Consider the following 13836-nt stretch of genomic DNA (forward strand, 5'->3'; position numbering starts at 1 on the left):
CACTGGTGGCATATAAGTAAACTCTTACCATATGGGAACCAAATGCAAGTAGGAACAAAATAGGGGATAAGATGGGAACTTTAAACAGATTGCCTTTCCTATTTGCAATGAGATGCAGCAGAACACCAACTCACCTGAGATGTGAACAGCAAAGACTGGGTTGAGAGCTGAGACAACCCAGGTGAAATTCTCAGATCAAGGCCTAGTCCTTATGAAGGGCTGTGGCTGTTTTTACAAAGCAGAATTAATACCAGTCTATATTATACCTGGCAATTTCAAGGCCCACTAGAGCCAGAGTCCTAATCTCAATTAATTTTGCTCCTTTTTAAGAAGAAAACAATTGGATCTGAACTGTCTTCTAAGCCTCTGCTGGTGGTACAACTGCCCACACTGGTTCTGATTTTGCATGCTGGAGTGTGACCAGGACCAAAATCAAGCAAAGGGGACAACAAGAGCATTAAATCCTTTACCACTGGTCTTATCAGTACCATGAAAAAGTACCCACTTGTGCTACTGTAACCCAGTTAACAGGACTTTAGATGCTGGAATACTCATCTGCGATGAGGAATCAGATCAAGCCCACACTCGTCTTAATGCTGTAATGTATCCCAAGAACAAATGCAATGTTTAAACTCGTTGAAATAGTTTCTACAGCTTCTTTGGGGGAAAAAATATACTCAAACCCCTTCAATTAAGGCAGCTTTTAATTAATGGTACACTAAATGTTTCTTGAAGAAAATTAAGATTATGTTTAAAGAGATCTCTTTAATGAATACAAAAGCTTGTGAGACAGTATCCCTACAATTACACAGCTCTGAACAAGTGAAACCATGGTTACCAAACAACTATTTTTATTATAGCATCTACAGTATCTGAAAAAGGGAAGTAATAATAAATAACTGTAGCTGCATCACAAGACACCCATTTATTTAATCACAGTAGTAAATCTCGCTACTACATTTTATTCTAAACTTTTAAAATTTTTATTCTTCAGATTCTCCAGGCTTACGGATGTCATCAATCTTCAAAATCATTCTAACCATCTGTGTTGCAAGAGATATCTGTTGCTTTTTGCCAATCAAGGTTTCTATGACATGTTGTTGTTGCATATCTGAAAAATAAAGTAAATCAATTACCCCAAAACAGCATACATAGCCAATCAATAAGCAGCTTAAATTTATGAAATCACAGTGAAACTTAAATACAGCTGGTGTGGTGCTGTACATTTGTAGTCTCAGCTAGTGGGAGGCTGAAATAGGAGGATCCCCTGACTTCAAAAGTTTGAGGCCTATCAAGCGGTAGCGCGCTCGCCTGGCATGCGTGCGGCCCGGGTTCGATCCTCAGCACCACATACCAACAAAGATGTTGTGTCTGCCGAGAACTAAAAAATAATAAATATTAAAAAATTCTCTCTCTCTCCTTTCTCTTTAAAAAAAAAAAAGTTTGAGGCCTAGTGGGCTGTATACAGCGAGACCTCATCTCAAAATCAAACTCAACCAAATGGAACAAAACAAGAACAAAAAAATCCAAATCAAACTGTGGTGCCCAAGTGGTCATTAATCTCAGTTAATTTTCAGATGAATTTCATTACTCCCAAGGACATTCTGGAATTTGAATCTGGTTAACAGTTGCAAGGGGACAGGATTCTCAGTAACTTACTAAAAAGAAATCATCAGCAACACTGCATCCTACAAAGCATCCACAACCCAACTTAGTACATCTTGAAGGTATCTGAAATGTTTCCTAGAAATGCTTAATATTAACACACACAGTCCTTCAAGTTAAAAACATTAAATACTTGTCTGTCAAGCAGTTATTGTTATTACTAAAATCCCTGGCATGTTGAGCCTGAAAAACAGAAATATACCTACACTTCTATGTAAAAACTGTCACATTATGTGGTTGGGACTGATTGCAAGAATCCAGTGATGGCCTGATCAGACAGAAATCATGAGACCAATGATGCAACAAGCTAAAGTTCTCCACCTGTTCAACAGCAAGAGAAGTTCCCGTGCACTGGTTTACAAAACATTCACTTGTCTAAGGGCATATAACCACACAGTAAGCTGTGAACTAAAGTCCATTTCAGAGCTGTTTTATGACATCCAGAACTCACTGATAAGACATTTGTGTTAAAAAGGAAGGCAATTTTTTTTAAAAGCAGAGATTAAGATATGCCATCCTTAGAAATTCCATATCGTATCTTATGGTTACTGTAATGAGTTTCACGTTGCTAGGGCTAACCAACTCTTACAGTTTAAAACATTCTAAAATCCAGGACTAACAGCCAAAGCATGTTTAAGTATTTAAAGAGATGATAAATCTCATAGCATATATAACATACTGAACAGTAACATTATTCTTCAACTTAAAGCTCCACACAAAGAATCATGACAGTTCCTCACCATTTGTACCCTTGTGCAAACAGTCAATTCCAAGAGCAGGGTTCTTCTCCTTTACTTGTTTAGCTCGGACTTCAGTCATGGTCTGGATGGGATTCATGCCACTGTTTTCAGAAAGGGCCATGGGGATGACCTCCAATGCATCTGCAAAAGCTCTCATGGCATACTGCTCCAAGGTTGGGCACTGGAAGGGCAAGAGGGTATAGTAAGCGCATTTGGGAAAAACAGGACCCAACCAACACCATCCAGCAGTAATCTGCAAACAATTATATTATTATATACTTTGAAAAGACTACTTTTAAAGAGTTGAATAAGTTGTCTTGATTTTTTTTTTCATTGACCAGAAGGTTTTGGAGATTATAAAACACATGTCCAAGAAATGTTTTTACAACGAAGCAGGTCTCACTGCTTTATTTTTAAGTTAGAAATACTGATTTGTAATGATCGAAAATGGCCAAGTAATGCTAGTGTTATGGTGATGTGAGTTGGAGCTTGTAAGTAAGTCATGTGAAAGAACTAAGGTTAAACACTCATGAACCCCACGATGCTTCTGTTCCACAGCCTTACTCTTACGTATACCACAAACCTCTAGTTTAAATCTTTTGTGTCTTTTACCTTATCTGCTTCTTGGCTAACTGCCAAAGCACAAGATATTTCAGCAGCACCTCCTCCATACACTACACGGTTATCACGGATGAGGTTCCGGATGACACACAAAGCATCATGGAGAGACCGTTTTGCTTCTTCAATGATCTAGGGAAAAGTTCTGTGTCAATTAATGGGATCAAGGTCTATTCATTTAGAGCCAAATATCTAGTTTTGCTTAAGAGTTTGCTGGGTACTGAAATATGTCTTAACAGTTCCTTATTAGAGCCATCCAGGCTAAAACACATGGTGAGGGTATGTTACCATATTCAGATACTCTTTTATGAGGTAAAACATATTGATTTGCATTTATCACAACGTGCTAAAAATTTATTCTTGAAGAACAGAGATTGTTAATGGTTATTTATATAGGTTTCTTGTTCCCACCAAAGGGACAGCAAAAAGGCCTTTGTACCTTGTTAACACTGTCGTTAGTAATTTTTCACCACTGTAACTGAGCATAATGATTAATGGTAATAGTATTACAGTTGGGGGAAAAAAAAAAAGCCAAACCATGTACCAAAATCAGGAAATCCAGGACAAACAACCTGACTCTTACCATCTTATTTCCTCCTCTAATGAAGATGGTTACGGCTCTGGAATTCTTACACTGCTCAATGACCAGCATTTTGTCTTTAGTCGTGCCAAATGAGATCTCCTGTACCAGACCAGCAAAGCCCAACTTCTCAACTGTGAGTTCTGAGAATCGAGGGACAATACGTCCTCCTGTTGCAATGGCAATCAGCTAATTGGGGTGCACCAGGGAGGCAAAGACAACACAGGTTAATGTTGGCAAACTGGACCAAAAAAGAGCTAAATGTAACCTAGAACCACCTTCTTCACTAGAATTGCTGCACCTCTCTGGACAAATAATTTCAAGTTCAATGTAAAGTGCCCTGCTAGAATGAACAGGTTCTGAAGACCTGGGATTCTTGGTCTGGTTCTGCTGCTATGTGGCTATAACAACCCAGGCAGGGTTCCTGTCTTTCTTCCGGGAATGTGTACTGGAGTGGAGGAAAGGGAGGACCACAGAGACAGTGCATATCTGTTGTCCACAACAGTGCTTGGGACAGCTGTTGGTATCAGGCTAACACAGAAAGGGATGAGCCCAGTCTTCCTGCCTCAGAAAGTCAATGAGAAGCAAGTGAAATAACCAGGGAAAAGCATTTTAATATGGCATGAAACACAAGAAATACACAGAACCATTATCCAATCAAAAAGGATTCTAGCACTTTCCTTTCCCCTAGCTCATTCTCTTCTAATTGGTGGATCCTTGGCATAATGTGGTTACTTAAAGCAACTCCTACCAAAACAGCCTCTAAATACATTGCAAGCTCAACCCCTACGTACAGGGAAAGCTCTTGGCATGGGATTTCCTACCTCAATTTCAGGTCCTCCTACCCAGCGCACCGCAGGCAGGTTATTCTGAAGAAGTAAATGATTTGCTTCATCATCAAAGCCCCACTGGCAAATGGCTAGGTTAGCACCAGTTTCTTTAATCTAGAAAAAGAAATACTAGTTATACTAGTAAAAAGTAGGTATTACAAAACCAAAAACAAGTAACACAGAAAACTAATTAGGAACTACATGAATATGTCACTACAAGTATCTATAGTAATCACCTCATTTTTCATACTGTGCTTTGAAACCACAATCTATAATTTATGCTGAATCCCACTGTTAAGAGTGAAGCAAAACAAGATTTGCCAAAAGACCAATATTAACCTCTCCCAAAGGTTAACAGCTCTACCCTGGCATAAATACCCATGAAGTGGTTTCATTTGTGTACCTGGACAAGACCCAAATGTTACAACACACACTCATCTATATTCTTTGCTTGTCTCATTTGAGCGGACAATCTGAGGATCAACAGAAAATTTAGGGGCCCAAAAAGGCAATTCTGCTCTAGAAAGCATGTAAATAAACACCTGAGTACCTTTTCTCAAGAAGGAAAGGACACAACAAACCATTCCTCCAGGGTCCCATTTTGACCAAAGCCTCTCAGACCACCCACCACTCCTTGGTTATCCATCTCTTTTCCCTTCCTCTGTGGAAGTTGGGTCATCAAGAGTAGACTACGTATGCAATGTTTCTGTCACATCTGCTGTGAACAGACTGTTTTAAAATGCCCGCATTCCTCTTTAAGAGGAGGCTATTTTTCCTTAAGATGTGCTCAAAATGGGAAGAGAGTCCCTTTTGCTTCTCACAGTAGTCTATGATGTTCCTCTTAGGTGACTAACATTTTAGTCTCTAGCCCTAACACCATTCTATTCATCTTAGCAGCCTGCAAATGACCAAATCATCTATCTTGGTTTTTGTCTTTCCAGCGCACCTCATCCAGCATTCCCCTGGCCACCCTGGAGTTTATCAATGTTGTCAGCAGAAACTGTTGACAGGTAACATGCACACTTCATTATCAGGGGCCAGGGGAAAACATTAAGATATTTACAAACTCATACTGACTTGACTGAGCAACTTTCATCTAAAAATTACATGAAATGTCCCAGGAGAGAAAATAGCACAATCAAAAGTACAGCTCTAGGTAATGGTGCTTACTCTTCAAAACACACTAACCATTTCATTTTATGTCTTTCTATATGACATTTGGCTTTTTTCTGTGTTTATTATTTTTATGAAGTAAAACTGAACAAATACTATGTTATACATTATTTGTAGCCACATAATGGAGTATCAAGGTAATTGATAATTACCTTGATTATATCAATATATCAAAGGATAATTCAGGTCAATTCCACATGTATTTTATTAACCATACTTAATTAATTCCATCCTTTGAGAGTTTAAATTTCATAACAGTTTATATAAGACTTACTTGTTGAATCATCTCTTCAAACTTCTCCTTTTCATATTTTTGAAGGGCTTTAAAATCTTCCACAGAGGTTACATCCAGCTTGTGCTTTGTCTTTGGTTTAGGTGGTTCAAATGGACATGTGAGAATTGCAATTTTAGCATTTTCCACTTTCTATGGGGAAAAATAAAAACATTTAAATTGGCAGATTTAAGAGTTAAAACATGGTGTGAAGCTTTAAAAGCAATGACTTACTTTTGGCATCTGGGGGTGACTGAAATCCTTGTCCACGATCACACCCTTAATAAGTTTGGTGTCCTCCAGCCTCCCACCCACTTTGCCTTCTACTTTGATGAGCTCAAAGTCAACATCTCTCCTATCCATATCTGCCACGGTGAGGACAGCATTCACAGCAATCTCAGCCATTTGTCGATGACAGCTGTTAACACTGAAGAAAACATAACAGAACTTTTTCACAATGATTTTAAAACTTATGTTGTTTAGAGTTTTCTAGAAAGGAATGCCATTATAACCTCATTTCCATCTGGGGCAGGTTCTCAGCCTGGGATTCATAGACTCCAAAGGGGACCATAAAGTTGCATGGGGGAAAATGTGCCTCTTTATTTTCACTAAAATTTACTATTTCCTTCCACTACGAATGCACATAAAAGACCACTGTAGTATGGCACTGAGACTTTTCAAAGAGTGCACTACTTTTAAAAAAATGTATGGCTACTTTAGAAGTTCAAAGTAGAATGGGAAAGATAAATCACCCAGGAAAAGTAATAAATCTTATCTCTGAGAGTCGGGCACCTACTGAGAAGTGAAAAGCCTAGATGGGGCAGTCTACTTTTATGAGAATTCCCTCTACAGCATCAGTTACAGATGGGGGATGTCATCTTTTTGAAAGCTGTGAAATACTTAAAGACTGGTCAATAAACTTAAGAGGCTAGAAAAAACCACAAGAGAAATTCAATACTTCAAATAGTGTCTGAAATCCAAGTCATAAGAGAACCATGAAACTGAAAATGTTAGTATCCTAAGTAGGTAACTTACAATATTCTGCTTTATATTTGGCTACCATCAGTCCATTTAAGCATTTGTAGTAAAAAACCATACACACTTGAACAAGTTCAACTTATAAAGCAACAATTAAGTAAGGTTTATATAGTTCAGGTCACACAACTGTCTTCCTTTCATGAGAAAATCATGATAGGCCATGGAGGGGGCCACCCAAGGCAGCCAGCACCTTGTCAAGAAGCTATTCTCAGCTGCCAGGATGTCTTCCCTGGAGAGAAGGCAGCAGACAGTGGCTGCATTTCCCCTGACCCCTCTGTGCTGAGACCACTTCCTTTTTGCTTAAACTACCACACATACAGAAAATTGAAACATTGTTTTCTCACATATTAAAGTATAGCCACCTCTTGCATTGTTATGAGTTAAATAAAAAGTGTAATAAAGGACCTTACACTAGATTTTTATGCTACATTATGGCAATCAACCACATTTCTGTTATTGTTCAAAAAACTGTGTTTGTGCTTACAATACTTAGCAGTAAGCCTGTCAAATAGAAGGCATTATGCAAACACCTGGTGAGTCAATTTCACGACTGATCCTCCTTACTAAATTAAAACTCTGGACTAGTACATTTGCTTGCTTGCTAAATGAAAACTAGAAACTCCCTTTCTCCAGTTTCCTAACAAAGAAATGATAGAAGTGTTATGTAAGACCCTTTTAGGTTGATTTCAAATCAGCCTATCCTGCTAAATTAAAGGACTATATATTTCACAAACATTGTCAAAATTTAGCAACTGAACTGGGAAATTTAGCTTCTAATTACAACACAAGATGCCTATGTCTATATCCACACTAAATAAAAGCAAAACTAAACAGAAAACTTTATCAAATCAGTAACAAACTGGCCATCATACTGTTGCCTTTAGAAACAGGGAAACATTCTACCAACATAACACGCACACTTTAGAGCCCAGAGTGGTTTTTGCAGTCTGAATCAGTGGTTCAGGGTTCTTTATGTCAACGAGGACACGATCACTGATCTTGTCCAGGTGCTCAATAGCAATGCGGGCAGCCTGCTCATAGCCGTCAGCAATCCTGATGGGGTGAATGCCTCGGTCTAGCAACTGCTCGGCTTCTTCCAGCAACGCACCAGCCAGGACTGCAAACAGGACAGTGACAGTCAGACTGCGAAAACGTTAAAACTTTTAGTATAGTAAAATTATCAAAGATAGTCCCAGAATTAAGGTGGATATGATCTTAGAAGCTGGGCTATTTTTGAAAGGGAGGCCTTGTTTTGGTCCTAGCAAAGTTATAGCATGCATGTCTCTCCTTACAGAGCAATGTTCAATCCTCAGTGATGTGAAGAATGCAAATAAAGAACAAAATGCAAGAACGTTTTTATTTTCATAAGGAGATAGAAAGATTTTAATCTCTTCAATCTTTTCCAACTCTTTAAAAAACTATAAATGTCTAAACTGTCAGGGGAAAAACAAATGCAAGAACAGTAAAGTGAACACCTGTTCACTTAACATTTTGATATGCATACACCCTCTTTTTCTGTCCAAGTCCTTGAAAATCAGTTGCAGAAATCATGATGCCACAATTCTATATTTTAGCATCTGGCCAAGAACCAAGACATTTTCCTATAAAACTCCAATGTAACCGTCAAGAAACTTAATCCTGCAGGCGTGGTGGTGGTGCACGCCTATATCCCAGAGGCTACAAGGGTGAGGCAGGAGGATAGAGGGGTCAAAGCCCGCTACAACAACTTAACGAGACCCTGTCTCTAAATAAAAATATTAAAAAAAAGGCTGGGGATGTGGCTCAGTGCTTAAGCACCCCTGGGTTCAATCCCCAGTACGAAACAACAAAAAATACACAAGCAAACAAAAATAACACAACAGAGAGCTGGGCGCCTGTAATCCCAGCAGCTTGGGAGTGAGGCAGGAGTTCAAAGCCAGCCTCAGCAATGGCCAGGTACTAAGCAACTAGGCAATACTACTCTCCAAAGAAACACAATAGGACTGGGGATGTGGTTCAGTGGTTGAGTGCCCCCTAGTTGAATCCAGGAAGCAAAGCAAAGCAAAACAACAAGCAACAACAAAACACGAATCCTGACACAATACCATTATTTTTATATGATCTATAATTAAATCCCCCGCTTGTCCTAAATATCCTTTACACCCCCCCCCAAAAGCCAGCCACAATAAAGAGCCACACACTACAGCTGGCTGTTCTTTCACATTCTTGAGTGTCCTCCTACCCTCTTTCTGTTCTTTTGTGACACTCGGTTTTTTTTAGTTGTCAATGGATCTCTCGTTTTATTTATTTATACGTGGTGCTGAGGACTGAATCTAGGGCCTCATGCATACGAGGCAAGCACTCTACCACTGAGCCACAACTCCAGCCCACAGTGACACTGAATTTTAAAAAGCATGGGACACTTGTGGCATGCTCAGCTTAGATTCCACTGTTTGCTCATGACTTGATCCAGAGCAAGTATTTTCAGTAGGCATGTTAGCCCTGTGATTGATTTCAAACCTCTTAGATGAGAAAGGATAAGCTATCTTTTCTTACCAACTACTCCTGTGGTTCCATCTCCAATTTCATCATCCTGGGATTTGGATAGTTCAACCATCAACTTGGCAATCTGATGATCAACATCCATCATACTTAAAATGGTGGCCCCATCATTAGTTACAGTCACATCGCCATCCTTATCTACCATCATCTTATCCAGTCCTAGAAAGAAAATAATGCTTAGAAGGCCTTTTTTTTTTTTTTTTTTTGGAGAAGGGGGAACCCAATACCAACTCAGAGTTCTTTTTATTTATACAATTTATTAGAAAACAAATAATTCAACATACATAAAATACTGTATGAAGACATTTTTAGACTGGCTAACCTAAAGCAACATCACACTGAAAAACAGATCTAAGTGGCTAAAACCAGAGAAATAGAAAAAAAATTATGGACCACCACTAAATATATGAATTTCGAAAGATAACAGATATAATTTGGAAAATGCTAAGAAGTGATAATAAGTGAAAAAAAAGTGTGATGTAAAACTGCACACACAATTAACAGAACCATGTTTAAGAAATCTGGAATACACTAAAACATTTGGGCTGTGTAAGGGTATGAGACACTGTACTACAGTTTTCTAAAGATATTACATTGACTTTCATTTAAAACTTTTGCTAAAGAATACAGATTTGTTAAGACTCTTACCATTTGGTCCAAGAGATGTTCTCATTGTATTTGCTACAGCCTTTGCAGCCATTATATGGGACTAAATAAAACAGAAAAGACACCCAGTTACAAACCATTTCAATAGTTAGAAGCAGAGGTGATGATTTCCAAAAACACCCGTCTCTGCCTGTCTGTCTTCTGGCAGCTTCTACATTTAAGAGGCTATTGACAGGTCTAATACCAAGTGTGTTAACAATTATGATTACTGGCTTTAGTAGGCAAAGAAAGTAGAAACAGAATTTGACTGCTTTCTGTTATCCCATTTAACCCTCGACATGTCAGTGAGTCAATTCTCTCACCAGCCAGGGCCTGGAGTCCAACTACAGACATGCAACATATTGAACTTTCATACTGTGGTCTGCTGTGAAAATATTCCTGTGGGTTCTACATATAACACATAACCCAAACAGAGGAGTTACCCTTGCCTGTCAAAGGTTTTAAGAAAGATAATTCAAAGAGAAAAAGTTCTGAATAGTGGTTAAGAACTTGGTAATAGTGATTCTGTGGAGGCACATAATTGGGTAGGCTGCTCTATTTTAACCTGTTTAAACTTTCTTCTTCCTTATCCTTCCAGTTCTGTTTCCAGAGAGAAAAATATAAACCTTAAGGCACCATGGTTCAGGTACATCATAGACTAAACAGGATTTTGGTGGCTGAACGAAGAACTTAGCATGCTTTGTTTTAGGTTATGCACCTTTAGAATACAATTCCTTCCTAAGCCAACTACCCTGCATTTTTAAGGCAAACTGTTATACAGCATCGTGTTATACAACCAAAGAATTTCAACAAAATACTAATTAACTTTAAGGCTTTCAATAACAAGGGAAAAAGAGTTTGTAACCTTTACCCATGAAAATGTTATGGCTAATGACATTTCCTTTATTCTTTCCCATTTTGGTTCTCTCTTAAGTCAACTAGATGTTATATGAATGAGATCAGAGGATTCAAGGTACACACCCTCAAACTGAAGAGCCTCAAAGTGTGCAGAATCAGAGCTTCTAAATTCTTAAAAGATTTAATGTTACTGGTTTAAATAAGCCTTAGGTTTTTGTTTCTACATTTTAGGAAAATAAATAACATGCCTGTTAACATTTGGACAGGTTTAATAATTTGCAGAGAAATCCTTGGAACTCAGAGGTGTTAGTTACAGCAAACAATCTTCCTAGCTGACTCCCACCCCTCTGCAAATAAAACTTATGCCAATGACATGAGAATGCTAAGATAACCAAAGCTTGTAAATACCCCTCCCTATCCCTACACTTAATTAGGCTCACATTTCCTCCAAAGGCTGTTTCCTTTCTTTTTTTGTTTTCTTGCTTTAACAACCTAACTCAGATTCAAAGCTCCCTACAGAATTTCAAAGTCTCATATCGCCTTCTAGCCCTTAGTTCATTCCATACCCAACTAAATTAATTTTCCCAAAACAGCTACTTAATACTTCCAAAACATTAAATAACTTGCAGTGCCTCAACATGCAAGTTAAAAGTTTCAGTTTGTTCTTCAAAGCCCTTCACAATCTGAAACTCAACTTCCTTCTGTGAAAATGATCTCTGCTTGTTCTATAAACACATTTTCAATCTCCAAGGTGTCCATGCATAGAAAGCCCTCCTCCCATCAAAATCCCTGCTACTCTTTAAAGCAGTTCAAATGCACATGTTCAGTAAAACCTTTTCGGTCAACCTGGCATGTTACAAAAGATATAAAATTCATTCAGTCTGTGAAAACACTGGAAGCCCTTAAAATACATTTTGAAAGGTATGTCTTTATAGAGAAATTTTAAAAAGATAACCATCATAGGGAAGAGGTTCTTAACTGGGAGCAGTTTTATCTCCCAGGATACACCTGACAATATCTGAATATGTTTTAGGCCATCAAAATTGGAGAGGGGGCTGGATATAGTGGTGCACAACTGTTATCATAGCTACTGAGACAAGAGGCACGAGTTTGCAAGTTCAAGGCTAGACTGGGCAACTTGGTGAGATCCTGTCTCAAAACAAAAAAACGAGGGCTTAGTGGTATAGTGCTTGCTAGCATGTGTGCAAGGCCCTGGGTTCAAACCTCAGTACTGCAGTAACAGAAACAAGCCCAGCTTCCCCCAACAAAATCTGGATAGGTAATGTTACTGCCATGTAGTGAGCTGAGATCAGGCAAACTGCTAGGTCTCCCTACACAGTGTAGGGCTCCACACCAAAGAATGACCTACACCCAAATGTCAACAATACCAAGGGTGAAAGTGGTGCTCTTTAGTAGCTATGTACATGGGCAATTTCTCTGGTCCTAAATTTCCAGTTCTGTAAAACAGTATCTATCCCATAGGGTGAAGACTACACAAAAAACTCCATATAGTTAGCACAAAATGGATGATACAAAATAATCTGTACCTTTAATTGTATTGTTAAATTTATGGTGAGCTGGATGTTACTTTATCTGCAATTTCCTTTAGGTGAAAAGTGGAACTGAATATGTAATATGAGTACCTTTAAATTTTTTTTTTTTTTTTAAGAAAGAAAATAAACTCTGAGTACCCAGCATGGATCAAGCACTGAGGCTTCATAACACTATTTCAATACCTGTCAAGTCCTCAGGCAGTATTTAGCCCGGCTGGGAAACCAGTCCAGAGAGGCTGTGTAACTTCAGTCCAACAGTCAGAACTGTATTATTTAAACGACAAGACACTATGTGAACCTGGTGCCATGCTTTACCCACATAAAACGCCTAAAGGGCCCCACCCCAAAATGTCCCTTCCTATACATTTTCTCTGCTACCATCTGTAGTCAATTCAGATGATCCTTTCTAACTTGGACTCTTGCTCTGATTTCCTTAAAACTTCTTTATTCTGCCTTATTCTGTTCAGTCTAGCTCAAAACGTTGCCTTCTACGGTGTATCATCCAATCCCTGATCAAATGCCATGCCGTTATCAAATGTTTGCAGGGCTCCCTTCTAATCACACACCATCCTGAATTATAGATATCTGTCCATTTTTCGCTCTTTCAAGTTTCCACGACGCCGCACACATAAAAGCACTCAAAAGTGAAATACTGCGACTAAACCTTTACGAGTGACAAAGAAAACCAGCTTGTTTCTTTCGGGCTGTTGCGGGTACACCAGCTGAGAGCTGGACACACAGCCTTAACCAGACGGGTGGCCCCGCCCAGCAGTCCAGCGAGCTCTGGGGGCTGCGGGCGCCGCGGGGCTGCAGAACCCGCCGAAAAGCGGTTCTGCTCCCCGCGCGGGCTGACCTGGGGCCGCCGCCCAGCTCCGGGGGCGCTGGCGGCCCGCCCCAGCCCCCACGAAGGCAACGGCGATGTCGGGCAGCCTTTCCCGAGCGCAGGAAGCGGGGTGCGCGGCCGGGGCCGAGAAGGGCTGCCTGAAGAAGAGGGTCTCCACTTTCCGGCCGGCACATGGCACCACCGCGCCTAAGCCTGCGCAGGCGCAGAGCCACAGCTCCGGCCGCCCTCCCTTATTCCACCGCATGCGTGTCCCGAGCCGTTACCTTGAGGGCCTCAAGTCCCATAAGCCGAGACTTGCGGTCCTGATCCTTGATGATGAGGAAGGGGCGCCCATATTCATCGAATGCGAGGGTCCCCACGGACGCCATGATTCAGCCACAGGAGTTACTTTCCCACTGCCGATGGAGACCGCTCCGGAACTGAGAACGCGCCTTCCTCTCGCGGGAGGGCTCAACAGCTCGCGCATGCGTAGAGCGACCG

The 13836-nt window shown here is 39.9% G+C and overlaps 1 protein-coding gene across 1 annotated transcript; it reads right to left on the reverse strand.

The window, feature by feature from the left end:
- Positions 1-745: 745 nt before the first annotated feature.
- On the reverse strand, positions 746-13801 carry CCT5 (chaperonin containing TCP1 subunit 5). Its single transcript, XM_081301895.1, has 11 exons — positions 13620-13801; positions 10105-10165; positions 9451-9615; positions 7834-8032; positions 6112-6304; positions 5881-6030; positions 4428-4547; positions 3607-3792; positions 3018-3155; positions 2406-2586; positions 746-1111 (listed from the first exon to the last, which is right to left on the reverse strand). The coding sequence occupies exons 1-11, from the start codon at positions 13722-13724 to the stop codon at positions 984-986; spliced, it is 1626 nt and encodes a 541-aa protein (XP_081158021.1). The 5' UTR covers positions 13725-13801; the 3' UTR covers positions 746-983.
- Positions 13802-13836: the final 35 nt, after the last annotated feature.

This window comes from Spermophilus citellus (assembly GCF_964194105.1).
Source record: "Spermophilus citellus genome assembly, chromosome: 1".
NCBI lineage: Eukaryota > Metazoa > Chordata > Mammalia > Rodentia > Sciuridae > Spermophilus > Spermophilus citellus.

Bases quoted from the DNA above. Each gene is read 5' to 3' on its own strand.
- CCT5 (XM_081301895.1), bottom strand. From the start codon at position 13,724: ATGGCGTCCGTGGGGACCCTCGCATTCGATGAATATGGGCGCCCCTTC. The intron at 10,166-13,619 runs GTAACGGCTCGG...TGTTTTATTTAG, and splicing joins TGGGACTTGAGGCCCTCAAG to TCCCATATAATGGCTGCAAA. The intron at 3,793-4,427 runs GTAGGAAATCCC...CACCCCAATTAG, and splicing joins TAGGAGGACCTGAAATTGAG to CTGATTGCCATTGCAACAGG.